Here is a 27,986-nt window from a genome sequence, read left to right as displayed (position 1 = left end):
ATGTCCCTGCTGTGAGGTTGGAAATGTGCATGGGGTGCTTGAGATCTGGTGGTGGAAAGAGTTTGGTGCTGGGGAGAGGCTGGTGAGTGTTGCCATCCCTCGTGGAGGGGAAAGCTGTGGTTGAGAGGGAAGGTGTGAACACTCCTGTACTACATTAATGTCCAGTGGGAAGGTGTTTGCTTGTTTTGACTAATAACTCTGCGTTCCTATCATCACAGCCAGCAGTGAAGGATTACTGGAGGTGCTTAATAGCTACATTTTTATTTTTATGAGCAAAATACAGCAATGGGGAGGGTAGATGTGGCTGTATTCCTTGCAGGGCAGCCCATAGTTATATCCATATGAAGTTACTCCAGTGCCAGCAAGAAAATACCATTGAGCTGCTGTAATTCTTTTCTCTCAGCATCATTCTGCTGCTGCAAGAGGCAGTGTAGATGAAAATGAAATTCAACCCCCCCTAGTCCATATGTCCATCCTTACAGGAAGGTGCAGTTCATAGATTTATCAGCATTTGAACCCAGCTGAAGCTGGTCATGCTGTCTTCATGGCGTCTCGATTCTGTACAGGATCTGTGCTCGTTGGCAAGGAGCGTGGTCAGGAAATGGCTTTTCCTTCCTCCTTCCCTCCTCACCATCATCTTCGTGCTTCCGATTGCAAACGAGAAATCCTGCGGCGCTGTCCCTTTCTCCCCCAGCCCTGCAGGCGTGGGACCGTGGACGCTACGCTGCTCTCCTCTGACGGCTGAGGGTCTCCACCTCCTTCATGAAGCGGAGGCACAGCTCCTCCTGCCACGGCAAGGCCACGCACTGCACGGCCACGGGCAGCCCCACGGCTCCTGTCACAGCCTGCAGCGGGGACACGCGTGGTGAGACGGGACCCGGGGGGCTCAGACCTCCAGCAGCTTCTGGAAACTCGGCTTAGGCAGGTGGCTCATCCTGGGCAGTGGGAGGTTGGAGGCTGAGCCCTGCCCTTCGAGCAGCACCAGCACGCTGGGGCAGAGGGAAGGCTTTGCTGTTCTCATGATGGAAATAGTTTCCAAATCTTGGGTAGCTTGTTTCAGACACCCCAAACCCGTCCCAGCCAGCTCTGCTTGGAGCTGTCTGGCAGCCAGATCCCTTTTCCTTCAGCATCCTCATTGCTGTTCCACGCTCCATGGAGCAGGAGGAAAGTGCAGTGTGGTGCTGTGGACCTACTCAAGGCAGCCTTGCTGTGTGGCTCCTTTCTGGTGTCAGCCTATAATCCAGCCTGGGGGTGCTCCTGTAGCCCCCCCAAAACTTAGTGACTTAGGGTTTTTCAGGCTTGGGAGAAAAGGGATTTGTGAAGGGTATATAAAGAAGAGTTGTGGGTTTTTTTGATGGACACATTTAGGAGCCCCTGATTTCAATGAAACTATTACTTGAACATCCATCAGCAGTCTCTGCTCCACCACTTTCTGTGTCACATACCTGTTTCAGCGCCCGGTCCCAAGGGTCATTGCAGCACCCTCGGTAAAGCTTTAGCTCTTCCTCATCAGCTTCTGTCACCGTGCTGACGGGTACAACCCCAGCGGGGAAGTTCAAGAAGTTGTACAGCATCGTGGAGGAGACGGCATCTGGGAGAAGCAGAAGAGAGAAGGTAGGTAGTCACAGTGTCACATCTTCCTTCAAATTTACACATTACGTGTTCACCGAAGCCCCTGAGAACCAGTGGCTGCTGGGAGGAGAGATTGCACGGGGCTGGTCCTCTGCAGGTCCAAGTTCTACTGCAAAAAGCAACTGTCATCAGGTCACTTCATCCATGGGTCTGTCTCCATCTTCTCCGGTAGCTTGATGGTAGGTATTTTTCCTTCCCTAGTGCACATCAAATGCTTAGGTGGGTGGTGAAGCTCCACAGTAGTGGATGTTCCTGTCCAGTCTCAACCACTGTGGTCCTCTAACCTCCCGGGAAGGTCCCAGACTCACTCAAGAGTTTCCCAGCATATCCTGGGTTGAAGGCAGGTCCCAGGACAGGGCACAGCACAACGTCCAGCTGGAGTTCCATCCACCGGGCGATGAACTCAGCACGGTACACCTTGGGGAGGAGAGGGCAAGTAACATGGAGGCCACGTCCATGCCTGGAGCATCTTGGCTTCTCCATGGTGTGCACCAGGCTCTGGCATGGCCAAGGAGGCAGGGGCAGGCAGCTGTGCTCGAGATAAGAAGCAGGGAAGCGTGTGTCTGCCTCCACAGCATGTGGCCAAAGAGGGACCTTTCCAATTCCTGGCCATCCCCACTCCCAGGACAACTTTTGTTGTGTTGGGACCATCAAATGTGGGCATTTGGGCATGAGAACTGTGGGCAACCAATATCGTCCTGGCTGGGCTGGCCTAAGAGCCCATCTACCCCATTCCCATCTCTCTTTAGTGCCTTTCCTCACATCTTGTCTCCTCCCCAGCAGCCCCCTGCACAATCCCTGTCCGAACTGATAACCTTCTCACCCCACACTTGCCCTAAAGCCTCAACTTGTATCATGACACCAGAGAGAAAAGTCCTCAGAACATACCTGTATTTCATGGTTATGATTCCACATCTCCTTCACTGACCTGCAAGTGGAAATCATAGCAACGTTTTTAAGCTTTAAGAGGAGGAATTGCTTGAATAATCCTCCAGGTTGATAAGCCCCAGTGATTTTAGCAGTTATTTAAAACAATACATCTTTCACTATTTGTTTCAAGTTTCCTTTGGCATTTGGTCAAGCGACTAAGCAACAAGTGTCTGGAAGTGGTAGAGAGGTTTCTTTTGTGAGCCTGGATTTAGTGCCAAAGGCTTCCTGTACAACCTTAGGACATCACTAGGGCCGTGCAACACTGGGGAGGTGTGTTCCTAAAGGCTGAAGCCGTGTCCAGGATGGAGGGACAGCCCCTGCAGAGGTCAGGTAAGAGCCTGTCGTGACTCCAGTTCCCCCCACAATAGACACTTAGAGAAGGTACCATTCATCTCCATGGACGATGCCAACTTACCTCATTCCACACAAGGTGCTCAGGTAGTCAGCCAGGCGGGGAAACTAGAAAGGCAAGAGGCTCCTGTTAAGGACATGACTTGGGGGTGCAGTAACTTGTGCCATCCCAGGAAACCCCCCCACCCTGTCCTGTCTGTATCCCTTGGGATGCTGCACTGAGGGTGAATGATGATGGTTAAAAATGCTCCTCATGGTTCTAAATTTACTTTCAACTTCTGGGTTTTGGTGCTCAATTTGTTTCTTACAGCCCAGTATTCCCTGCTCATAGGGGAACGTCTTGACCTGAACCAAATCACCTTTCGTTATTTTTGATAAATCAAACATTTCTTAGCTTGTTATCTCACAAAAACAAGACCTCTACAAGCACTTGGTTTGCCTCTCACTCACTGCTACCTTTCTGATCATGTCAGCTGAGAACAACCCAGACAAATCCCATGGTAGGGAGAAGGTATCTCTTGTGAGCCTGGATTTCATGCTCATCTCCCAGACCTGTACTGGTGCTTGCACCTCATGCTTTAAACATCATCTTCAGACTTAAAACATCTCTACTCAGTCTTCTGAACTACAGTGGAGACATACTATGTTTGGACTCCATGATCCTGAGGGTCTCTTCCAACTGAAATGATTCTATGATGCTATAATTCTATGAACTGGACAGAGGCAGAGAAAATGGAGGATGGAGGAGAGAAGAGCAAAAGGATGCTCAGGTGGTGAAAAGGCTACACTGGGGGCCAGCCCTTGTTAATCACCAGGAGTCCCCATGGAGGTGTGATCTTTGAGAGGCCTCCAACACTGAGACAGAGCTTCAACTTCAAGTCCCTCTGCCACAGTGATCCCAATGGTGAATCTGTAGGAAGCTGGGCACTGCTAGGTCTAGCATTTGAAGAACCACTTGCTGTGGGCTCTGCATTAATCTTCTGCAGCTCTTGGCTTGTCCTGCTTTTATTTCCCTTTTGCACTAGATAAATCCCTGCAGGGGTCTAGAAAAGACCTTCCAAAGAAATCCCATTGTCTCTAGTTAAAGGTGTCTCCCAGTAACGTCACACTTTTGGGCATCTCAAGGTCTTGCTGTCACCACTCTGCTTTGAGCCTGAGGCCAGGGACTCACCAGAGGTTTAAGAATTAGAGCCAGCAGCTTCTTCCCCAGCCTTGGGATCTTGCAGGAATTCACCTGTGATTTCAAAGTGGGATCGACAATATTTCCTGTGCTGAGAGACAACAAGAGGAGGGGATAATGCCAGAGAAGGTGTTTGCCCTTTCTCAGAAACCCAAGTATCTCCTGTTGCAGTGGGAGACACGGGCTCGTTTCGCCCATGCATTGTGCTCATGGGTGCGGGGATGGAGGTATTTTACAGCTCTGCTGCCAAAGGTCTCCTACTTACAACACGTCCAACCAAGCACGGCCTCCATCAGCAAAAAAGGTCTTCATAAACAGTTCCATGACATAATGGATCCGAGGTGGAGAAAAGGGTACCAGCTGCACCGAAACACAAGATTACGTGGCAGCCTGGGGATGTGAATAGTTTCCAAGGCATGACTGCGGATATATTTCAAAGGCAGAGCAGCACCTCCCTGGGCTCCACATGCTAACAGAGGCCCCAGTTCAACCCTTTACCAGCCCAGGCATCTCCCGATGGGATTATTCCTCCGTGACAGCCATTTGGCTCAGCTCTGAGATCTCCCCAGAGCTGTTGCCTCCTCCATCCTGCTCCAGGCAGTCACTGACCCAGAAACTGCACCAGTTTCCCTCCTGTCCCAGCAGAATTGACATATCTCAGATGTGAACTCACTTTGCTATGAAAAGCACCACTAGCATGTTTCCACAGGTAGGTCTAGATGGAGGGAACAGCATTTCCCATCTCATGTGCCACGGTCCTTTTCCCTCAGTAGTCCAGGAAAGACAGAGGTCTCCATGGACATTGGGGAGGAAAGAGAAGAACACCTCTCAGAGCCTGGCTGGGAAGGACAAACCTAGAAAATGCTGGGGCAACCTTCCAGGGTCAAATATGGCACTTGGTGGATGCTGCTGTCTGTTGTGGACCACAGCCACCAGGAGAGCAAAACCAGATTTTACACAATGAGGGGGGTAAAACACTGGCACAGGTTGCCTAGAGAGGTAGCAGATGCCCCATCCCTGGAGACACTCAAGGCCAGGCTGAATGGGGCTCTGAGCAACTTGATCTGGTTGAAGATGTCCCTGGTCATTGCAGGGGGTTGGACAAGATGACCTTCGAAGATCCCTTCCTACCCAAACTATTCTATGATATGTTCCACCCCGGCTCCTTACAGGTACAAGTCTGCTGATTGCTGGTGCTGTTTCCCAATGACCTGTGCTGCTACCCCTTGTAGACACGTCTGCATTGCATATGTGGCTGTAATAACTTAATCCCATACCTCTGTGAGGACATTTATCCCATAACTTGGCTGGGGACTATGTCTGGTTTCTAAAGCATGATTTCAGCAGCGAGGAGCAAAGCTGGGGCCACCTTGGGGAGAAGACCATGGGGTGGTTATGCTCACCTGGTGCCCGGCCGCCTGCAGAGCCTCCCGGGTCTCCTGCACCGCCCGTCGCATGCAGGGGGGCAGCGGGAAGTAGCCGTCCGTGTCGAAGTACCCGACCCGCAGGGGAGCAGAGCTGGAGTACACCTGGAGCAAAGAGCCGAGCATCATCAACCCTGCTGGGGTGGGACTGCCCCACGCCGAAGCCCACTGCAGAAGGGGATAAAAGCTCCAAATGTTAGGGAGGAACTAATTTTCTGGCTTGCTGCTTATAATTTCCATAGGTTACCCCTTCTGAATGTCCACTCCCACCTCCAGTCTCCCCTTCATCCCTCCCTTCTGATAGACCACAGTCACTCAAGACCAGCAGATTCAACCATTGCTACAAAGGATGGAGGTGGAAAAAACTCCTGAGCTTCAGTTGCTGCAGAGAGAAAGGAAATGTCCTCAGTCTAGAGATTTGCTGCAGGGGTTTCTGATCCTGTCTCATCTTCCTCTTAAAAATCTCCAGCATTTTGCTCCCGGTGTTGCCTTCCTCCACTCTCTTTTCTAGGGTGTCTCGATCTGCTGAGCTACATGCTAACAGGGAAGTCAGAAAGGATAACTACTTATTACCCGTTTTTTTTTTTTTCCTAATAACTACAAATTGTGCCCTCAAAAAGAGCTATCAAGTTATTACACTAGAAACTAGTACTGTAAAGATAACCAGACCCTTAAAGAATGCATACGTTGAGCGTGCAGAACCCTCAAAAGAACCAGGGTTTGCTGATTAAAGGATTCACCTCCTCATTGAAGGGGATGGGGGGCACGGTGGGGTCCAGGCGGAACATCTCCTGGCAGAGCAGAGCCTTCATGCACAGGGCCAGGCTGTCCACGTCCCTCGCCATCGGCCCCAGCGCACAAGGAACTGGTGTGGGACAAGAGCAAACATCCATGTCAAATGAATGGGTGCACCAAGCACCGGGCCATCCTCTGCATGGCCATGTTGGCTGCACGGAGCGATCAGGCAATGAGGTGGTGTGTTTCAGATGGACTCTGGACAGATCTTGGTTGTCTCAGGCTTTTCTCAGGCCTAGAGAAAGACAGGAGACTCTTCACAGCACATAGAGAAAAGCAATTAAAAATTCACGTACTTGCCGTGATCCCACTGACTGGGCCGGTCATTCCGGTCAGGCTGCAAGAAAACAAAAAGAAATACATCGTCATTTCAGTAACGGTGAGATATTACCGATACGTTTGAATAGCATAGTGGAGTCTTCAAGTCAGAACCTGAACCAGAAGGAAGTTATTAAAAGTATTTAAGTCACGTGAAATGGAAAATTTTGGTCAAAATGAAAATAAAAACCAAAACACTAAACCCCAACAAATCTTAGTTTTGGTTTAACAAAACATGCTGCAGACCGCAGGACCTACCTGAGCCTGTCGGCCGTGGGTTTGAGCCCGCACAACCCGCAGAAGCTGGAGGGCAGGCGGATGCTGCCACCAAGGTCCGAGCCGATGCCCAGGATGGAGCCTCCACCTGCGATCAGAGCTCCCTCCCCTCCCGAGGAGCCCCCGGGGCTCTTCTGGTGGTTGAGGGGGTTCAGGGTCTGGCCAAAGATGGGATTGCTGCAGTCGTAGCTGAGGAGAAGAAAACCAGCAATCGGTCTATCAGGAACAGCCTAATGCCTTGAGTTTGTTGTCTCTCTCTTGCAGTGATCCTGTGTGGCATCACTAACCCCATTCTTCCATCCCGTAAATCCCTCGGGCTCATTCCCATGAGACTCTGCTCTCCCTCCCATGCACAAGCACATTTGATTTCTCTTATGTCATGGTAGGTGTTTTTCCTCTTAATCTTATCTGAAGGCTATTCTCAGTTGAAATGAAGTTGTTGGCAGCTGATGGAAGAGGGATTCATCCAGACAACTTCTCAGGAGACAGGGAGGAGCCTGTCCTGGAACCTACAGGCTGCATTTCAGCTTCAAGAACAAAACTAGAGAAAAGATTTCTAATGATGGATGTTACCTGAAGAGGGATTGCGGCACATTGGTCATTGCGAACGGGATGGCCCCCTGGCTCTTCAAAACCTTGACTAGGACACTGTCTTCCTGCATCGGGGTGCCCAGACATTGAACAAGCCCACAGGTTGCCAGATGTCCCTGCAGAGAGGAGAAGTGACAACACACACAGTCAGTGCAGTTAACTGGTGGTTTTGGAAGGATGTCTGGTGTCCCCTTTGGGGTGGGGGTACTAAGCCATTCCCGTGCAAGCCCTTGCATGAAGGGACAAGGATTCTCCTTCCACCCTTGGGAGAGGTTCAGGCTTCTGAAGCTGTCCTTGCTCTTTTCGACGTTGTTTCTCTCCCCTGACCCAGACACAACTCTACAGGGGCTGTAGCTCAGGATCAAACCTGGTACCCTGCTGTCCAAGTGAAGCCACCAGTGGATGTTCAGGGAGGGAATATATATCCCTGGCAAACACAGTGTGATCATTTTTCAGTTAGCCTTGGTGTTTGAGATTTGCTTTGGGCTTAGAGCCCTCTTAACTGTGTTGGTGAGTCAACAGGGAGGAGACTGCCTAACAAATTCAGCTCAGGAGTGTGTGGTCAGTCCTCATTGGGGCTTGTCTGTGAGGGGGTCCCTGGTGCATCTCATGCACAGGGTCTTTGCCAAGGGGTTCAGTGGCCAAGCTACAGCACAACAGGGATTCAGGGTTAATGGTTCCTGCTACTAATGACTTTCTAGAAGCTGAGCCACATTCTTATCCCTGATACAGCAAACCTCTGAGTAAAAACCTGAATTATGGCCCAAACAACCACGTAGCCCAGCCTGTGCTGTCTCACGTATCAGAGAGGAAATCATTTGGGTGTGTAACTATTCACATATTTTTGCTGATAGAGGCTTCTAACTGCCAGGGTTGCAGCTGCCATGAGATATGGAATCACAGCCTCAGACCCAGCCAAGCTTCCCATGGTGTACACAGGGAGAGATGGGGCCCTTTCCCCATTCTCTGTGTCCCATCTCTTCACCACCCAGCCCAGCTCACACAGGAACACTTCACGGGCACAAAGGGAATCACCTTATGGCCGATGTGATCCTTGATGCTGACAGGGATGCCGTAGAGCAGCCCTTTCTCCCCCCGCCGTTGTATTTCCTGGAGCTGCTCCTCACACTCTGGGATAAAATGTCGCAAGCAGTTTGTCTGCCGGGTCACTTCCAGGGCCTTCGTGGGAAGTTAGTTAAGCACATCATTACACATTTGGTAGCTACCTAGATCTTTAAAACAAGGGCTAGCGGCCCGGCATGAATAGTGACCCCCCTCCCCAGAGCATCCCAGCTCAAACCATCTCACAGGACTGTCCAGTGATGGATCTGACCCAGGAGACAGAGATCCCAGCCTTTTAATATCTGCTATATTAAAGGCTTATCCTAATCACCAGCTCAAATAAGTTCTCAGCCACTGGCCCCCACACCACAGCATGGAGAATATAAACGATTTGCCCATCACACTGTGGACAGGCACTCACCTTCTCTAAGTAGGTGTAGAGGACAGTCTTGGGGGACAGAGACCCTTCCTGCAGTTTCTTGCTGAGTTCCAGCAGAGGCAGGGACAGAATGGCATCTGTCTGGGCACTGGGGACCTGCAAGGGGAAGATGAAGGGGATGCCAGGGCAGGATCAGAGGGGATAAGTCTCTTAATTTTTGCCGACATTATCAACAGAGCTTGCTGGAAAGGCAGATCCTTCATGTGGAGGTTCAGACCCTGAGCTGCTGAGTGTTTTATCCTGAGTTTCCACTGTTCTGTGCACTCCATGGGTCTCATGAACATGATGCAAACACAGGAGCCTAGCTGTCTCTGAAGACATAGAAGGGCTTCACCCATCCCCTGCAGCAACTACACACACAATGCGTCACATTGGAGTTTTCCTTCTGGCACTGTGGGACTCACGCACTGACCACTCTCAGCTGAGCAAACACCAGCCTGGGCAGAAGGTACCAAAGTCCTTGCACACAAGCCTTAGGCTGGCCCTTCACCCCTCAGAATGGGCACAGGCACTGTGGGTTGGCCTGGTCTGATGACAAACATCTCATAGCTCACGCCCAGCAAAGAAGCCAGTAGTGACTCACAGGCAGGTAAGGTCTACTCAGGCAAAGACAACACAGTTCTCAGTGCCACCAGCTTTGTTTAAGGTGGTGGCATTAAGAAAAAAAATGTTATAAAGCTATGCATCACTAGTAGCTTGTATGCTTTACCTCCAGATATGTTACCTGTGTAAACATGAGCTGGTTGAACAAGTACCTACTCAGAAAAAAATGGAGCAGGGAGGAAACGCAGTTAGAAAACACTGTTGCAGTAGGAATTCAGGGCCAAATCCATGGTGGTTGGGTGCTTGCCTCATTTGTCCCCATGGCATGTCCTGTTTGCTCCCAGGGGACACCAAATGCCTTGGTCTTCAATAGTGCTAAGTTAGGCCAAGCATCTTCTGTACAGCCTGCTGGTCTGGGAGGTCTCACTTGTTGGGAATCCTACTGACAGCTCTTTGGAAGACTCTCCCCGAACCATCCAGAAGCTAGGTTTCAGGGACAAAGATATAGGGGTGTGGGCAAATGTGTAAACTTAGAGTTAGGAAGAGAAAAAGCTTTCTTGCTTCTACCCATAGAGGCAAGAGACATTTCTAGATCCCTAACAAACTTGGATTTGGATCAATAAAGGTCCACGTTTTCATCAACTGTTGTTGCTCAAAACCTCTTCCCAGTGAGTAATTCACATCTCTCTGGCTGTAGCCTCCCACCACATCTCATCCAGCTTGAGGAGAGCCATGATCTCCCTTCCTCCCAAGCCAGCCTTTCCTCTGGTTGAGGATTGCTGGCACATCTCCCCTGGGCTCCTCCTTATAAAAGCTATGGAGGCACAAGCTGGAAGGAGGAGCTGAAGAACAACATCAGCAGACAACCTGGTAGGACTCAGACCCTGCCATGAAGAAAGGTTACCTGCTCCCTGAACTGCTGGACAGCCTCTGCCATTTTCTTCAAACCCTCATCCCGGCTCCTCCGAGCCTCTTCCATTTTCTTCTGGATCTGCCTCTTGCGCATCCATTTCCAGACCACCACGGCCGCCGCCGAGCCACCGAGCAGGGCGAGGGCAGCGGAAGGGTTCACCTCCCTCTCTGGAAGCAGCTGTCTCAGTTGTTGCTGGATCATAATGTGGTCCTTGGGTCTCTGGGGACAGAGGCAGAAAGAAAAGCAAAGCAGGAGACCTTTCCTGCCTCCCCAGACCGGTTCCTCTTCCCAGCACCACCCCTTCGGGTCAGCAAACAGTTTGTAAGTCCAAAGATAACCCTTGCAAAGCTGCTGTCGGTGGAGTGCGCAGTGGTGAATGATTGACCAGGAAATAGAGAAGTTTGGCCAGTGACGCATAGGGCGATGGGTTTATAGAGGCTTCTTGATATACGGGAAGTTCTGTGCTGGAGAGGAAGGGCTGCAGGATCAGCTGAACAAAAGCAGCAAGGAAATGGCTTCTATTTCCTGCATAGCTTGAGAGGACAATGGGGGAAGGGGAAAAAACATCTTGAAATCACAAGACTTCCCTGCACGAGGATGGGGAACGGTATGACAAGAGGACACATAGCTGTGGGGCACACACTCACCAAATCCCTTAGCCCATGCTGGTCTCCTGGTGGTCAGAGGCTGTTTCAGGAGGCCCATGAGATGCTGCTCTGCACTGCCACCATGTCTGTATGCACCAGAAGGAGAGGCTGGTCCACTCCATGACGGAGCATGCTGGTGTTGCCTTAGGAGTGGAAAATCCCACAGGGTTGCAGCCCAGAAGCAAGCTGTTTCCAACAGACATGGGGACAACTGGTGCCTGAGGTCTTTCCAGCACAGATGCTGCTCACTACAAGCACACTGAGCTGAAAGCAACAACCCGGCCTCAAAAAAATGGTGTGGTCTGTCTGTGATCTTCTCTGCTGGTTTTGGATGGTAGGTCCTCCTATGTGTCCCACCTTGAAAACAGCTGTTGGGCAGCTGGATTGTGCATTGCAAGACTTTGCAAGGTTGCATTTGATGGTCAGAAGCCCAGAACCTGATCCTACAGAGTGTAGAACCGGCTATGGAAAGGAAGGTGAAGAGCCTTCTCCCATCAGGGCGAGGCAGTCTTCTAATGCTTGACTTTCTATGTCGTAACAAATTAAGCTGGCCTTTTACTGTGTTCCATTTCAGTGGCATCCCTGCTCAGAGGCTGCCTCTTCAGCCAAGGCTCTGCTGGCTTTACAACAGCAGCAACATGGGCACATTCCTGCAGCCCATCAGCTTCTACCCCGTGGTGCTGGCCACAGCAGGTGCCTCCAGAAGGTCCATGTGAACACAGTCTAGCATGCAGCAACACCCAGCCCTCTCCCAGCCTCCAGGAATCCATGCAAGGGCTTCCCAAGGCAGAGATGGGCTCTTTTCCTATGTGACAGCAACACAGCCTCTACAATGGGCTGAGCAGACCTGGGAAGGTTTTTTCCCTGTGTTGGGAAGCGTCAGAGCATTGGCTTCCCACATTTGCGTGTGCGTGGGGACCTGCGCTCCCATCCTGCCCTTTAGACACTCAGCAAATGTTTATTGGAGACGGAGCCAGAGCCAGCTGTGTCCGGCCTGACCTCGCCTTTCAAAGGGCAGATCTATCAGCAGGCACAGCTGTGTTTACAGCTGGCCAAACCCAAAGGAAGGAGGATTGAATCCACCTTCAGGACTGGGATGGTTTCAAAATCCAAGCCAGTTTTGCACCCTCCAGGTAGACCTGCTGAGGCACTCCAAGAGCCATATGAAATTAAAGAGTCTCTGCCATGGAGGTGAGCAGCTACGTGGATGCAGATGGTCACAGTGGGTGGGTTTGTGTGGACCCACATCTAGGCAAGGGGGAGCAAGCGATGCTTGGGAGAAAAGTCTGCTGAGAAGGAGACCACATGGGGAAACCGAGTCAGGAAAGCAAAGGGATGTCCTAAGTCAAACCTCAAGTCCATAATAGAAGTGGGCCTGCCCAGCTCACAGATCAGTGTTCACTCTTCCACGTTGCACCGGGGTGCACTAAATAACCAAGGCCAAGTGCAAAGTTTTTGCCGTGTTTTTCTCACCTGACTTCATTTACAAAATGAAGTATGTTAACCACGCTGCTCTGAAAGAATTTTACAGACGTTTTATAAAATGCTGAAATCACAGTGAAACGAGCTGGTCCCCTCTAAAGAAGTTGTTCCAGTTGGCTCAGAGGACTGAATAAGAGCTTTCTGGGAATTGTCCAGTTTCTGACTCATTTCAGCCTGGAATATCTCTTGGAAGCATGAGACTTTCTTCAGTTCCAGTCCAGCTCCACCAACACTCAAAGCTGGTAAGAAACTACTTAATCTGCACATTTCCAACAACCAACAATATCAGCTGAGAGATGAGAGTCTGTTTCTATCAATGCTTTTTTTTTGCATTGCTCACCCTGTTGGGGCAAAGATGCTGCAGAGAGCTGTTAGTTCTTCACCACTTACGTATACACACACAGGTTTATGATTAAAAGCCTAAGTACAAATCTATCAACACACACATACACACTTTAATCCATGGATACTTGAATATTTGTGGAGGTACACCTATGCCAAAATTTCTCACTTTGGATTAGCAAATTAGTCACTTTTAATGCATCATCACTTCTCAATGGGAAATTGTTGAGTCTTGAGAAATCTGTCTTTGCCCATGGCTTCGTGGCATCAGTTTGTCACGAGGTGACTCTGGGGACATCCCAGCCAGAGGGAGATGCAAAGTGGCAGACCATAGAGTTTGACAGGTCTCACTTTAGGATCGCTGTTTATAGGGTTGTGAGACCTATTGAGTTTAGTCTGACTCTGGGGATGAGGTAATTTCTAGTGCTTTCCACCATTTATCTACGTCCAGAACTTTTCAGGCTGTACAGTTCTGTACTGTCCTGCTCAGGCTACGATCCAGTAGCAGGTTTCCAGGAGTAATTGGTCCTTGCTACCTTTCTCAGGCAGGAGGAGGGTCTTTTCCCATACAACAGGAATTTTGAGAGCATGGAGGGGGGGCCTCAGTGCTTTGTCTCACAGCACTTACGTAATGGGAATTGTTTTCCACAACATGCCATGTTTGTCTGGGAATCCAGGTGCTCAAATGGCTAGGGGCGGGTTGCAACCACCACACCTTTCCTTGCAAAACAAGGTCTGTGCATGCTCAGTTCTAGCCAGGAATACTACCTGGGTGGGTTACCTGCTTAACAATGAGGTCCCAGCTCAAAATCCTTTGCTCCTGGCCTAAGACAGCCCTGGTTGCTTGGCAGAATTCCATCAGATGGGAGCTCTGTGGCTGGTGGCACCAGCAGCATCCTGCAGAGATGGGGCATCTTCTGGGAGCAGGGCTGTGCCACGGACCTGCTCCCTGCTCTGTGCTGAGCAGAACATGATAAGTCAGGCTCAGGAGCCAGGACTTTGTGTGATTCGGACTTGCTTGTGACCTTGCAGGGCTGCTGGATAATGGCAGCATCTCCGCACAGCCCCAGGGAGGCAGGTAAATGACAAGAACGGTGTCACCCTTTGGGTAGCGGCTTTCTCCTCCTGTTGGGGAAATACTGACTCCAGCCCTGGTGCATGGGGAGATACAAAGGCTTGGAGAAGACATGGATCATTGCTAAGGTTGATGCCTTGTTTCAGGGCACACTTGCTTATTTAAAGCATTTTGGTCTCCTCCATCACTCCCACCTTCTCTTCCAGCCTCTTCCTCCACCTGGAGTGTGAATGATGGGTTGAGAAACAGCACACAATTGTCATAATTGGAAGCACCAAACAGTGCAAACAGTCTAAATGCAGCCACAGAAATGCTTAAACTCAGTTTTCCCTCAAGTGCTCATAGGCAATAAAAAGAATCCCCAGTCTCCTTTTCCTATTCCTTAGCTGGAAGAAACAATGAGGAACAAGAGTGAAGACAGACCACTTACCACACTTACCACTTCTCATAGCTTATGCTTAAACAAAGACAATTAAGTTTTCCACTATTCACCGCACAGTTAAACTGCAGAGCCCGCTGCCACCGGACTGTGTGGAGATCAAGAGAGTAAATGAGTTCAGAAAGGGGCCCAACAAGTTCACGAAGGAGAGCTTTCTGGGCAGCTATTAAAAATGATGCGCTGACTGCAAGTTTTTGCCAGAAAAGCCTCTTAGCAAACCCATGGCACAGCCAGAGAGGGAATCTTACACTTACCAGTTTATGTTTTCCCATAAACATCTGCTCCTGTTTGCTGTTGGAACTAAAATATTGGGGTAAACAGCTCCTCAGCCTCATATCATGCAACAGATATTGTTATACTATAGTTATTAGATTCCTTTGGTCCAGCATCAACTCTATTGCTTTTTAATTTTTTTTACACAATTTAACTCTAACAAAGAAGGACAATTTGGACAGAGATGAGATTTTTGCTAACTATTTTTAAACAGTATTTATTGCCAATTTATCGAAACGGTGATTCAGAGTCTGCAAATCACAATCTACTTTGCTTTGTGCATCAGGTGGCTGGAGGGAAGGGCAGGGAGTGCAAAATGAAGTGAATCATAGCGAAGGCAGGTTCCCAAATATCACACATTTCTCTTTGTGCCGTGGGTAAGCGTCTCCACCTCCTTCATGAAGCGAAGGCACAGCTCCTCCTGCCATGGCAAAGCCACGCACTGCACGGCCACCGGCAGCCCCACAGCTCCTGTCACAGCCTGGAAAATCAAGCATGGGGCCAGGTCAGAGACACAAGAGAGAACGCTGTCTTTTGACATTATAGCCTTGGGACAATGTGCCAGAGGTGCCACTGTGCCAGTCATAACCTTCTGCTAAGGCTTAGGTGCTTTCCCCACTGACCTCTTTCAGTCTCTTATCCCAAGGGTCTCTGTAGTGCCCTTGGTAATGCTTCAGTTCTTCTTCATCAGCTCTCGTGACCGTGCTGACCGGCACCACCCCGGCAGGGAAGTTTAAGACATTGTATAAATTGGTATAAGAGGTTGCAGCTGGAAAAGATCACACACAGAGCAAAATGGTAAAATTTAGTGCGCTGAGCCAGCAATGACTTTTGGATGACAATTTGGGTTGCAGGATCTCACGCTGGAGTTGCTGGACCTGAAGAGACCACCAAAACATGCTGTTTTTAAAGGGGCTTTTGATGGAGAGCTTTGAGGGCCACGTGGCTGCCGAGATGTGAGAGAGACCCATGCCTTCAGCTGTCAGTCAGGTGCAGGTTAGATCTGCTCTGGGGAGAGATACCAGGATGGGATCTAATTCAGAGTCTGCATCTATGTCTCCCATACCCCAGGGAAAAATCCCAGCTAGCTTTTCAAGATAATCCATATGCTCAGTTTTGAAACACCATCTTGGGGATCTTGGAAGCCAAAGGGCCATTGCTAGAGATGGAGGACCCTGACTGTTTGCTGGAAGCTATTAAAAAAATGCCTTTTTTCTGCAAATCACAGGCAATGAGTCTTTCTGCTCTCTATAAAGTCTTGGGAAATGTACGATGGCCACATTCAGAAGAGCTTGGCCTTGTAGCAAGGTCTACCAGCTCTTTGACAACTATCCTCACAGCTGCAAGAGTAGCTCTTGGGCTGTTTACAGGACAGATGGTGTGAGGGAAACTCACCCATGAATGAGTGGACATACGTGCCACTATTTGCTGCCCCATAATTATCCAAACATCTGCAGCTCAGATGAGGTGGGGGCATGAGAAGACCCACCCAGAGGAGACCTGTCCTTTGCTTTCTTCCCCAGAAGGAAGACCAAGCAATGCACATGGTTTAGGGAATGTCCAAAAGATCTTGGTCCAGCTCTGCCCACAAGCACCACCACAGATACAACTCAATGGAGATTACCAAATAGCTTCCCAGCGTAGCCATGGTTAAAGGCTGGACCCAGCATGGGACAAAGAATCACATCCAGTCTCAGCTTCCTCCACTTAGCAATGAATTCAGTGCGGTAAGCCTAGAAGGAAAGACGGAGGATACAACAATGTCTGTTGGACAGCAGTGGCAGATCAATGCCTACAACATAGGAAAAGGAGGAAAAAACCTTCCTGGATGCAACTGAAAAAGTCAAATAAAACCCAAGATGTGCTTTGAAAGAGCTGATGGATTTTGTTCTTTCACCCTCAGGTTTCCTGTCAGAAAACCATGTGCTGCCACGACCTGGACATAAATGCTAGATGGATGTTTCAGAGTTGATTTCTTCCCGCGAACAGTTTTGTCTTTGAGTTTTATTGAACGGAGATCAACGGTAGTTTGAAGAATTACATCTAGCTGACTAAAAAGTCAAATTTCCTAAAAGCTTTGGTTGTTTTGGTACATGAATCTAGAAGACATGAATTCAAGTATTTTCAGAAAACCTTCCTTCATTCTGCATCAGGACACAGGTAAGAAAAAGCAGCAGCAAGAGGCAGCTACACAAGCCCAAGATCTGCCCCCCACAATGCAGGAGGCAGCTTTAGGCCTGCCCTGTAGATCTAAGAGAGACCTAGATTTGTAGTCTGGTTTACCACAGCTTTCCTGAACATCAGACAATGAATGAATCAATCCGTCCTCAAAGAGATGTTCCACTTTGTCTTAGTAAATAGATGCAGATGGACCACAGCACAGCTGCTTCTGCAGCCACATTCTGGTCACAGGGACACATTTGCTCATCAGTCCAGCCCCTGTTCCACACAACTCTCTTACTCCAGGTTTTCTGTACATTGTCCATCTCTCACGAAGGACCCAGCTATGAGGCTGCTTTTCAGTCTGACCTCAATTTCCGTCTGCAGTCTGACATCCTTCCTCTAGAAAGCGTAACAAATGAGATGTGTTTCCAGGAAAAACAGTCAGTGTAGCTAACCTGATTTTTTTTTTTTCTGAGAGGAAATCTGGTCACTAGCCAGAAGTTTTGAATCAGCTCTTGTTTGCAGGAGATGAAAAAAAATGTGAATATGGTTTCACTGGAGAAAAACAATTCAAAAGATCTCTGAGGCCAACAAAACTTTTTAAGAGTTTTCATTTGGGTGTTTTTTGCAGGGGGGAGAGGAACCTGTTTTCAAGGGAAAAAAAAGCCGAACAAGCGCATTTCCTTCCAAACACTCCAATCAACCCAGTGACCAGGCGGGTTGGTCCATCGAGCAACTGGCACTGATGGAGGCTGCATAGTGTGGGCTGGGGACACGTTTCTCCTCAGGGAGGGTCCTGAGGGTGTCCCAGTGTCAGAGTTTAAGGACAAAAAGACCAGGACACCCAGGGAACACAGATCCTGCCCTATGGGAGGACACCAAAACAGCTCAGCTTCTCCAGCCTTGCGAAACACCAGCTGAAAGGGGATACAACTGCTCTCTATAAATAGATCAAGGACAAGGGAGGCAGTGGGAATATCAGAAAGGAGAGGTGCTTTTTAAAGCTCAAGGGCAGGAATAAAATGAGGATACGCTGGAAGTGAATAAACAGCACGGGAAATATGAAGGTTTCCAACCATCAGAGCAGGGAGGAGAGGAACTGGCCAATAAAAACAGATACGAGCATAAAACTCAACTGGTTTTAAAGAGGAACCTGATCAGTTTGGGGGCAGCACGCAGTTGTCCAGAATAACGCTTCCTGCCTTATGTTCCTGATCCCAAATGAGTTCAGACAAAATCCACAGAAGCCAAGGAGCTCACAACCACGATTTTTGACTCCTAAGGACTCTGCTTGACAGTTCAAGCATGTGACAATAGTGCCTAATGTCTGAAATGAAGGATTTGAACCAAGAGACAGAAGGAAGGAAAAATTAAGCCTCATCTTTAGAGGCTGTTCATATGCTATTTCTGCTTAGCAAATATAGGGCAAAGGATAATCTTTCTTCCCCATCCTTCAGTAAGTAGAGACCTCCACATAAACATCTATTGCCTTAAGCTCTTACCACTTCTTGCGAAGCCTGACTTTCAAAGAAAAGCCTAGCTGCTTTATTTCCATATGATCCATTTCCAACCCTGAATCCATCACAGAGCTCAAAGCAATTGCTTAGAAACTTTAGGGATCTCTCACTATATTTGTTAAAAAAAAACAAAAATAAAAATAATTTTAAAAAAATCACATTACCGCCGCTGCTCCGTGCTGATCCCAGAGGTTTTTGGCAGACCTGGAAAGGTGGCAGAATTAATCAGCTTTGGGACTGTGGCAACAAAAAGCAATTAACAGAATGCACAGAGAGCCCCTTGTTCTGGAAAGCACACAACCCTTCTGGGAACAAGCTCTAGTTTCACCCAGCTGATTATGCTGTGTTCACATGTGCCTACAGGTACAGCAAAAAAGCTTACAGTAAAAGCATGCCAACAGCTCTAGGTGCTCTGGCACCTCGACAAGGATCACGAGACTTTTAAATTCACTTGCTCCCAGCTTGGTGTGTGTCTGTCTCTCTTGGAGGGGCAGGTACTGCACCCCGTGCTGCATCTCTGCATTAACATGACGTGATGATCTGGGTACCTGAATCCACCTGATGGGGAAGGTAGTCTGTATCTCTCTGTGCTGATTCCCATAGAGACAGCCCTGCTGTGATGAGCATCCTTGAGCTCTTAAAATAATCTTTGGCTGCACAGCCCTGGATAACACTGTGCTAAGCCCAGGTGGTGCTAAGCCCATATTGGTCTGGCCCAGCCTGTGCCCCGTGACATGGCTTTGCACAGTGAGCTGGCATCTACCTGCATGACCTGGTGGACACATCCATGTGCATCCCCTTTCTCTAGAGCTACTTTGGTGCATCTTACCCCACTCCACAGAGAGCGCTGAGATCCCGAGCGATTCGTGGGTACTTTTGGAAGAAAGAGGAAAAATTTGGATTAGTCAACAACAATGCAGCTGAAATAGCTGGCTACCAGGTGGTTGCATTTTGGCCACACTTCTTGTCCTGGTAGAAGTGGCTCTGAAGAACAGACGTGGAGTCCAGCGAAGTAGATTTACTCCCACATGAATTTGTACATTTAATCACAACAACCCATGCAAATAAGGCTCTAGACCACATTGCTAGCCCTGGAGAGCATCTTCTGGATGTGGGGATGCTGTTTAGATCCTTGCTAGCAACACCCAGTCTCTTGATGCCCATTGCTGGATGAGCAGTGTGACTCATGGGTTCCTGAGAATGGATCATATTTTGACCTTCCCAGGCAACACACCCACAAAAGGCTGTCAGACTCCCTTGATAAGTTCAGCCTGGGTTTAGGGACTAAGTGTATTGAAGTGTATGTCACTATGAAGCCCATCAGGCACTTAACATGAAGCAGCAAAGCACTGCCAGAGAGGAGTAGCTTCCCTCCCTGCACGTGGAAATCTCCCCACCTTGCAGATTTCCTATAACACAGAGAAGACGCATCCACACACTTACTATGGGTTTCAAGAGGATAGCAAAGATCCTTTTCACCAAAGCAGGAAGCTTGTAAGTATTGAACTGGGATTTCAGGTTGGGATCCACGATGTCTCCTTTGCTGGAAGGGCAGAGAGTGAAGGAGAAGTCAGGACAAGCCACCTATGCTGTTTCCAAAGCAGGGCTTGTCTTAGAGGGGAGCTGCTAGAAGACAAAATCTGCCTGTTTCAATCCAAAATGCTGAATAAGAGATGCTCATGTGGAGTTTAGATGCTCAGGTGTAAACGCTCACTGCAGAAATTATAGAGAAAAAAGTACTTTACTGCCAATGTTGACAGTGCCATAAAGGCTCTGGTGGGGCCACATACAACTCTGGCCATGGTTCACCTTGAAGTGAGTGAGCGGCTGCGTGGCCGCCAGCCAGGGCTAAACCACCGCCCCTCCACGGGGACTTCTAGAATATGTGCTGTTTCCCAGGGGCCATGGACTAATCACACCCACAAAACCAGTTGCCACAGCACTGCTGACACATGGTAGCTTATTACCCTTCTGCATTATCCATGTGTGTGAACTGCTCTTGTGAATTAGCTGCTGCTCACACTAAATTCATCCTTCCAAAAATTGCTCCTCTGCTGCCCATTATTCAGTTTGCGCTCACAAGGATATAAACACTCTGGATGCGCCCACTGGCTATAGAGTGTCAAGTCTCACGGCCCACACTGCAATGAGGGTTTTACTCACAAACAGTCCACCATGTGAGCAGCACCATCCGAGAAAATCCCTCTGGTGAACAGCTCGTCTACCACGTAGTCAATCTTGGGTGGTGCAAAGGGAACAAGCTGCAAGAAAAGCATCCTGTTCAACAGGCAACAGAGATGAATGATTCTGCAAACCTCCATGACCTGCTAGTGAGATGTGTGGGAAGTGGCGGGAAGCTCAGCCCCTCCTTGCTGCTGTAGGACAGCAAGACCTCATTTTCACAGGGACCTGGGTCAGTAGCGTCTGCCCACTGTCCTTTCCCATCTCTAAGGCATTAATGCATATTGTGACCTGGCACAGGCTCCAATCCTCCACAGGTTAGAGAAGAATTTTTAGAGGTTTCAACACACCAAGTATTTTTAATTTGTTTGCATCGTTGGAACGGCTCCCATATAGAAATCCCCACTGGTGGAACCACAGAATAATTTAGTCTAGAAGAGGTTCCTGAGGGTCAACTGCTCCAACTCACTTCCCCTTTACTCACCGAGAAATTTGTAAACTGTTTTTAATAGCTGAGGGATCATGGAAACTGTTGTGGGCTTGATGTTTATGGGAACACAAAACATGATAGAAAAAAAAGGTGCTTTAGAAAAGAGGTGACTTGGAGCTTTAGAAAAGAGGTGACTTGGAGCTATCTGAAGGCGATTCTCCTATCTGCCAGGCCAAGAATATTAGCAAGACTGGTTTGGGAAACAAACTGTTGTATTTCCCTTCCTCTTGGTGATCCTTGCAGTAGGGAGGGGTGGTCTCTGCTTTATAAGCAGTAAAAGCGGAGACGGGAAGTGACTTTTCAAACTCTGAAGGAGCAGGATAACAGCTCCAGGCAACCACAGGCATGAAAACCCACCGTGTGCCCTGCATCCTGGAGGAGCTTCCTTGTCTGCTGGACAGCTCGTTTCATGCTGGGTGAGGGCTGGAAGTAGCCATCTCCTTCATAATACCCAATCCGAAGTGGCTTTGAACTGGTGTAAACCTGTGAGAAGAGGAGCCATCACTTGCACACACAGACACACAAGATTGGACCGTTCCCAGGACTCAGGGAGGCAGCAGCTGAGGTCTCCTGGAATGATGGGAGCAATAGGGCTGGTGGAAAGCAGTGCTGTCCAGAGCACAGGTCTGCAGAAGTGGTCCTTGGTCTGGTCTTTCTGACCTCCTGCCATGGGAACATGTGCCAACACTGGGACAGCAGGTGTGATGGTACCTGCACAGACCACATGCCTGGGGTGCCTGGCTACGGACCAAGTTCAGGGGCCCGTTCCTCCAGGTAAGTGACCAGTTTGTATTGTCTGCATGTCAGGGACAACTGATAGATCCTAGGACCTGAGCCAGAAAGACACAATCGGATGGCTGAAGCAGAGAGCTAATGACAAAGGGCAATGATTTATTGGGTCAGTGACTGTTAAACCAGGCTTTCTGACTAAAGGTGTGAATTCCTCTGGTCAGTAGAAATCAGCTCCTTTAGGGACTGGGCCAGGATGGGGACAACAAGTTTGTTTTGGACGTCAGCAGGAAGGGAAGGGGTCAGTGTCTGACAGGTCTTATCGGGGGAACCCAACAAGGACCTGCCAACTCTGCTGTGTGGCTGCTTCTTGTGGTTGCTGATGCTGAGTGTCCTCTGTTCAGAAGGATGCTTGCTTCCCTGGGTCATTTGAGACATGAAAACAGATAGGAAACTCCCAAGGTCTCACTTTGTTGCTGGGCAAATGGAGACAGGGGTTTGCCTGAGCCTTACCTCCTCATCGAAGGGGATGGGGGGCACAGTGGGGTCCAGCCGGAACATCTCCTCGCAGAGCAGAGCCTTCATGCAGAGGGCCAGGCTGTCCACATCTCTTGCCATTGGCCCCAGCGTCCCCGTCACTGCAAGAACGAAGGTCTTATCACTGCAGGCAGATGGGATGGTGGTGGCTCAGTCCCTGGTAGGGGTTCAGCATGGAAGAGTTTCCATCAGGCCAGGAAATTGCCCACAGCAATGCCACCTGGCAGCAGCTGAAGCCCGCAGAGTCTCCTGAAAGCACCTCCAGTGAAATATCCCAGGCCTTTGGGACACACAACTCTCATTTCTCACAAATACATGTTGCATCACCTGAACAGGTAGGTCTTCAATTCCACTTGGATTCAGGTAACACCTACCACCATCCAGAACAGAATCAATGGTGCAAAAATGTAACAGCACAAGGCGGACCCTGGTCTAATAGATCACTGGTTTTAACTGTCCAGGAGACACATAATTGAGCAAGCACATTTGCTGGCACTTCAGCAAGAGAAGGAGATGCAAGAAGAGAGGGTTTGACAGGATGGACTTACCTGAAGTCATTCCTACCAGGGGAGAAATCACACCCAGTTTGCTAGGAACAGAACGGGAGAAACAGATTAGCAGCAGCTCTCACTGTAAGGCAGGTCACCGTGCTGAGCTGCAGACTCCCCATTTGCCCCAAGTCAACATCTAGGAGGGCAAAAGGTCCTTGACACTTTCTAGGCCAGGAGGACTTCCATGGTCTGTAAGCTGCTACAGGCTAGAGACAGTTTTTATTATCTCCTTTCCCTGGTCTTTTCCTCATCTGTGAACAAACCATCTCTGATAAACAGAAAACTCTTACAAGCAAAGCATCTGAAAAGGAGATTACCCTGTAGCATTTGCTTCCTGGGCCAGGCTATTAAAAATTGAGTAAGTCTTTGCTGCGTTAACAGATGGAGGTCATCACATGTCATTAATAGAGCCCTTAGGCTGGCTGACACAAGGAAAAAGGCAGGTTAGGGGGATAACTTAAACCACAGACACTACTGCAAAGTCTTGATGCACTTGTGCGGGACACTTTGCAGTATCTGTGGTGGGTGGAAAGAGGAAACAGATGTCGGGATGTACCTGATCCTGTTGCCTGTGGGTTTGAGCCCGCACAACCCGCAGAAGCTGGAGGGCAGGCGGATGCTGCCGGCTACATCCGAGCCGATGCCCAGGATGGAGCCTCCACCTGCGATCAGAGCTCCCTCCCCTCCCGAGGAGCCCCCGGGGCTCTTCTGGTGGTTGAGGGGGTTCAGCGTCTGGCCAAAGATGAGGTTGCTGCAGTCGTAGCTGGGGAGAAGAGGAACAGCAGGTGAGTGAGGTACTTCGGTCTCTGCAAACCATAAATACAGGGCACAGAGCATCCGTGCAGGGATGTGCGTGGAATTAATCCCAGCAGGTAGAATCAGCATGGAGTAGATTTGTTGGGACAGCTGAATTTAAGAAGAAAGAGGCATCAAATGCAAGACAAATAATTTCAGATTGAAACAAGGAGACAATTAACTCAACATGCATGATTGAACAAGGGTTGGAGCTTGTGAATGTGGGTCAGCCCTTTCTCAGATACCAAGAGTCACACATCACAGTGTTTTCATGAAGGCGAACACGTTATTACTTTATCATCGTCTGTGGGATGTTGGTTTTCACGAAGGGAATTGCCCCCTGGCTCTTTAGAACCTGGACGATGACGCTGTCTTCTTCCTTCACTTGGCCCAGAAACTTGACCATCCCTCCAGAGGAGATGTGGCCCTTGGGAATGGGAAGCAAAAGTCTTTAGATAGCAGGAGAGCTGTGACAATAACAGACAATGTCCTGATGCCTCCTGTGGCAAAGTTCCCACCTAACTTTTCTCACAGACAGAAAAGGACCTGACTACCTCAGGGAAAACTAGATCCAAGCAGGTCAGAAATTTCTGCAGGAAACAAAATTTTCAGCAGAAGAAAAGGCAGGTTTGCTAGTACCACAATATTTGGTCCAGAACACCCTAGTCTGAGGCAACTCTTGGCCAGTCCTCATGAGAATGGGACATCTTGTCCTGTTCCCAGCCCCAGGCCAAGAGGCAGGGGAATTTGGGATGTACCTTGCAGTCGATGTGGTCCTTGATGCTGACGGGAATGCCATAGAGCAGCCCCTTCTCCTTCTGCTTCTTCAGCTTCTGGAGCTGGTCCTCACAGCCATGAATGAAGTCTGTCACGCAGTTCACCTCCTGAGTCACCTCCAAAGCCTCTCCAGAACAGAGAAGAGCAGCAAGACGGATGGATGGATGGATGGATGGATGGATGGATGGATGGATGGAAGGATGGAAGGATGGAAGGAAGGAAGGAAGGAAGGAAGGAAGGAAGGAAGGAAGGAAGGAAGGAAGGAAGGAAACAGTATTTAAATTGAGTATTCAAGCTGAAAATTCAATCTCCTCAAACCTCCAGCATTCATTATTCAGACCTTACTATAAACTTCTGGCTGGAATTATTTTCTGCCCTGGATCTCTGTCCTACTTATCTGCCCACAAGCCACCCTTCGTACTGACAAATTATAATCCCCAGCATTGCCAGTTCTCAGCAAATGAGCTGGTATTGAAGTTGAAAGCCCTCACTGCAGAAGAGCCCCACAGCATCTCTCCCATGCTGGAGGTATCACTCACTTTGCCCATGTAGGAGTAGAGGACGCTTTCTGGGGATAGGGACCCCTCCTTCAGCTTCTCCACCAGCTCCACCATTGTCAGCGAGAGGACATGTGCAGGCTGGGTGCCTGGATTCTGCAAAGGGTTGGAAATCGGGTACAGAGGGGAGAAAACGACAGAAAAGGCTGCAAATACTCAGTTCTAACAGCTGCACAGAAATGACCTTGAATGGAGAGTTTTAAGAGACATTCCCTGTAGAAATGCAGGCAACCCTCATGACACTGCATGTGTTGGAGTGGGGAATTTGCTGACGGGGAATTTGCTGAGCCTTAGTTCATAAAAACAGAACAAAACCAGGCAGAAAACCGCTTCTTGAGTGGAGACTTGCCTGAACTTGTAAAAGAGGTTCAACGTGTCTCCATTTACTCTCCTGCAAGCCTTCACCCCCCTTCTAACTCATAGACAATGTGTTGAGTAGCAGTTCAACCAGCTGAAGTTTTACTAGATTTATCATTAACATGGGGAAAAGAAAAGTGTGTGCTGTTTGCAATCTTCCCACGCAAGAAAAAAACAGCAGTAGATATTTATTATGTGTTTAAAACAAATCCCAAATCCAAGGACCTGACCTTCTAAAATCCAGGCACTTCTTCACTTGGGCATGTGCAGGAGGAAATGGGTTTTGGTCACTGATGCTGGAGGGATGTGAAGCCCCCCTGTGCTTTGAGGAAGATGAGGCAGACAGGGTCCTATGGAGGGGCAGAAGTAAGGAGGATGGGAAAGGCTTGGTGGCAGGGACAGAAGAGGAGAAAAGGGGACAGGGAGGTCTGGGTTGATCTGATTTGGAGGGTCCCAAACTCCAATCTTCAGGATTCCCTCAACAGATATGTCTTAAGAAATGCTTTCTTTATGCTGTCTTTACAGGAGGTTTTTTTGTGACAATGGAGGGTGGTGACCCTCAGAAAAATTGGTAATGATCCACAACATGTGTATGCCCTAACCACTATTTTAAGGGGGATTGATCAGCACTCCCCCATTTCTTTGGTTACCCAAAATACAAACCCTTCCTCCCCAAAACAGTCCCCCAAATTACCTCTTGCTTAAACCTGTGAACTGCCTTCTCCATTCGCCCCAGGGCCAGATCCCGCGCCCCCCTTGCCTCCTCCATCTTCTGCTGGATCTGCCGACGTTCCAGCCATTTCAGTAGCACAACAGCTGCAGCTGAACTGCAGAGCAGAGCTGAGAGGGTGCGAGGGTCTCCCCACAATGGATCTAGGACCTGCCAAAGTTGCTCTTGGGTCATGATTTCTCTCCCAGTCCTTTACGTTCTGGTCCAGATGCAGACAGGACCTGAGTCTCCCAGCTTCTCCTAAGGAGCGCTGCTGAATGCAGGCTGTGCAATCGCCCGCTGTGCAAGATCAGCTCCGAAGCAGATTTGCATTAACAAAGTCCAGAAAAGGAGTTTTTAGACCATGGACTTTGAAAGGGTCTGTCTGCCGGAGAAGCGCTGTGGGTCGGGCTGCAAAGCAGCGTGCTCAGCTCACACTGGCTTTGGGGGGTGTCCCCACACAGCTGTGGCTACTCTACTTGGCTACACACAGGGGACAGAGATGATTAACAAAGCTGAATGCCTGCAAAACCCAGGTCTGGACTATCCCTACTATGTCTAATAATTAATTTAACCCATCAACGGGAGGTGCTCAGTGATCGCCTCTGTCCCCCAGCAGCAGCACATGCAGCCCTTTGAGCCTGGGACATTTCCCTGCTTGTCCTGGAAAACCTGGTGCAGGGGTGAAATTGCACTTATTGAAGCTCAGGAGAACCAAGAGTATGAAGGTGCAAGCAGGACACGGTGACTCTGGAAAGGCTCTGCAAGGAGCTCTCTGAAGATGCCTTCGAGGATTAGGGCTGCCCCTGTCATTTTCAAACCAAGCCCCTTTGAAAAGCATTTTGGCAACTCAGATCAGGGCGTGAGCACTTTTGGGAAATCCCCTCTGATGGGGTCCAGCATCCTGTCTCTTCTCCTGTTTCTAAGCCATACTCCAGCCAGCACAATGCAAAAGGAGCTGGACCATGCAGCCTTGCCAGCCCCAGAAGCTGCCCCTGGCCACATTGCTCCCTACCCACAGGACTGTCCCCAGGAGTATAAGAAGGGGATGAAAAAAAACAGCCAAATTTCTCTCAACCCTCCAGGATCTACAAGCCTAGGGGGAAGCAACAGATGTCTCTGAAAATTCATTGCCAAGATGCAAGGCAGTGTTGCCATATCTGGAGAAATGCTGGCACTGCTCCAATTAGAGTAGCAGAGCTTGTAAGGAGGCTGCAGCCAGGGTGATCTTTGCTCTCTGATGGAGGTCTTGTTTGGGGCTGAAAGCCAGTGCTCATGCTGCGATCATGTTACCTTGCAGACGCGTTACGTACAGACACATGCCATGGGATTATTCCTGGGGCAGCAGCGAGGCAGCTCTGGGAATAATCAAGACCTCGATGAGAAATTTGTTGCTGCCTGGCAAGGAGAATCCTCCCTGTTCGGCCAGGATGGCGACCAAAAAGAGCGAAGCAACGTCGATGTCACCAACCTCTCCCTGCTGACTCTGGGGACTGATCGTCATCGCCCTGTCCTGGCTTTTCACACTGACATCCCTCTGCCCGGGCTGGGCTGGGAGCAGATTGCAGCTGCCCCTTTTTGGCAGCCTTATGTCCCCAAAGCTACACAGCAGCTTTGGCCAAGCCCGGTGCACTGTCCCGTGCGTCCCATGGTCTTCACTCAGGTTTTCCAGTGAGGAGCATCTACTGGTTCAGGTCCAGCGGTGTCTCCATGGTTTTGACCCCTGGACCCGCTCTCCTCCATGCCAGGGAGAGGGAGGTTAAAACAACAGTGACGCAGTGGGCACGGGTGGCATTGCCTTGCCTGGGAAAAGCTCCTCCGTGCTTCGATTTTTAAATGCAAGCAGATAAACCCTGTCCAACATTTTGTGTGTGGGCAGGGAGCACTTGCAGCTGGTGAAAAGCCCCACCC

At 49.4% G+C, this 27,986-nt stretch overlaps 2 protein-coding genes across 4 annotated transcripts; both read right to left on the bottom strand.

Annotated features, from left to right (window-relative positions):
- Positions 1-11: 11 nt before the first annotated feature.
- On the bottom strand, positions 12-10,790 carry LOC309439984 (vitamin D3 hydroxylase-associated protein-like). 3 transcript variants are annotated; one of them, XM_082053220.1, is made up of 15 exons: positions 10,446-10,790; positions 8,981-9,094; positions 8,533-8,676; positions 7,480-7,613; positions 6,889-7,095; positions 6,609-6,649; positions 6,258-6,382; positions 5,497-5,622; positions 4,359-4,453; positions 4,085-4,184; positions 2,978-3,021; positions 2,521-2,560; positions 1,941-2,049; positions 1,446-1,591; positions 12-845 (listed from the first exon to the last, which is right to left on the bottom strand). In XM_082053220.1, the coding sequence occupies exons 1-15, from the start codon at positions 10,653-10,655 to the stop codon at positions 720-722; spliced, it is 1,761 nt and encodes a 586-aa protein (XP_081909346.1). In that variant the 5' UTR covers positions 10,656-10,790; the 3' UTR covers positions 12-719. The 3 variants fall into 3 exon arrangements, with proteins under 3 accessions (XP_081909346.1, XP_081909347.1, XP_081909348.1); XM_082053222.1 differs by lacking the exon at positions 12-845 and having other exon boundaries at positions 1,587-1,829; XM_082053221.1 differs by lacking the exons at positions 4,085-4,184; positions 4,359-4,453.
- A 4,274-nt stretch (positions 10,791-15,064) lies between these two features.
- Positions 15,065-26,285, bottom strand: LOC309439986 (vitamin D3 hydroxylase-associated protein; the record flags this gene model as incomplete). The annotated part of the gene is made up of 15 exons (XM_082053225.1): positions 26,061-26,285; positions 24,992-25,105; positions 24,434-24,577; positions 23,969-24,102; positions 23,437-23,643; positions 22,878-22,918; positions 22,306-22,430; positions 21,421-21,546; positions 20,556-20,653; positions 19,836-19,935; positions 19,222-19,265; positions 18,557-18,596; positions 16,337-16,445; positions 15,336-15,481; positions 15,065-15,193 (listed from the first exon to the last, which is right to left on the bottom strand). The coding sequence occupies exons 1-15, from the start codon at positions 26,268-26,270 to the stop codon at positions 15,065-15,067; spliced, it is 1,767 nt and encodes a 588-aa protein (XP_081909351.1). The 5' UTR covers positions 26,271-26,285.
- Positions 26,286-27,986: the final 1,701 nt, after the last annotated feature.

The sequence above is a fragment of the Streptopelia decaocto genome (genome assembly GCF_964273445.1).
Source record: "Streptopelia decaocto genome assembly, chromosome: 5".
Taxonomy (NCBI): Eukaryota; Metazoa; Chordata; class Aves; order Columbiformes; family Columbidae; genus Streptopelia; species Streptopelia decaocto.
This window is presented reverse-complemented; position numbering and strand designations above follow the sequence as displayed.

What these genes read in the sequence shown, in the direction of transcription:
- LOC309439984 (XM_082053220.1), bottom strand. Translation starts at nt 10,655, where the DNA reads ATGATCCAGCAACAACTGAGACAGCTGCTTCCAGAGAGGGAGGTGAAC. An exon ending in TCCAGCAGTTCAGGGAGCAG is followed by an intron (nt 9,095 to 10,445) that starts GTAACCTTTCTT and finishes TTCCCCTTGCAG; the next exon opens with GTCCCCAGTGCCCAGACAGA. An exon ending in ATCATAACCATGAAATACAG is followed by an intron (nt 2,050 to 2,520) that starts GTATGTTCTGAG and finishes CTCCTCCCCAAG; the next exon opens with GTGTACCGTGCTGAGTTCAT.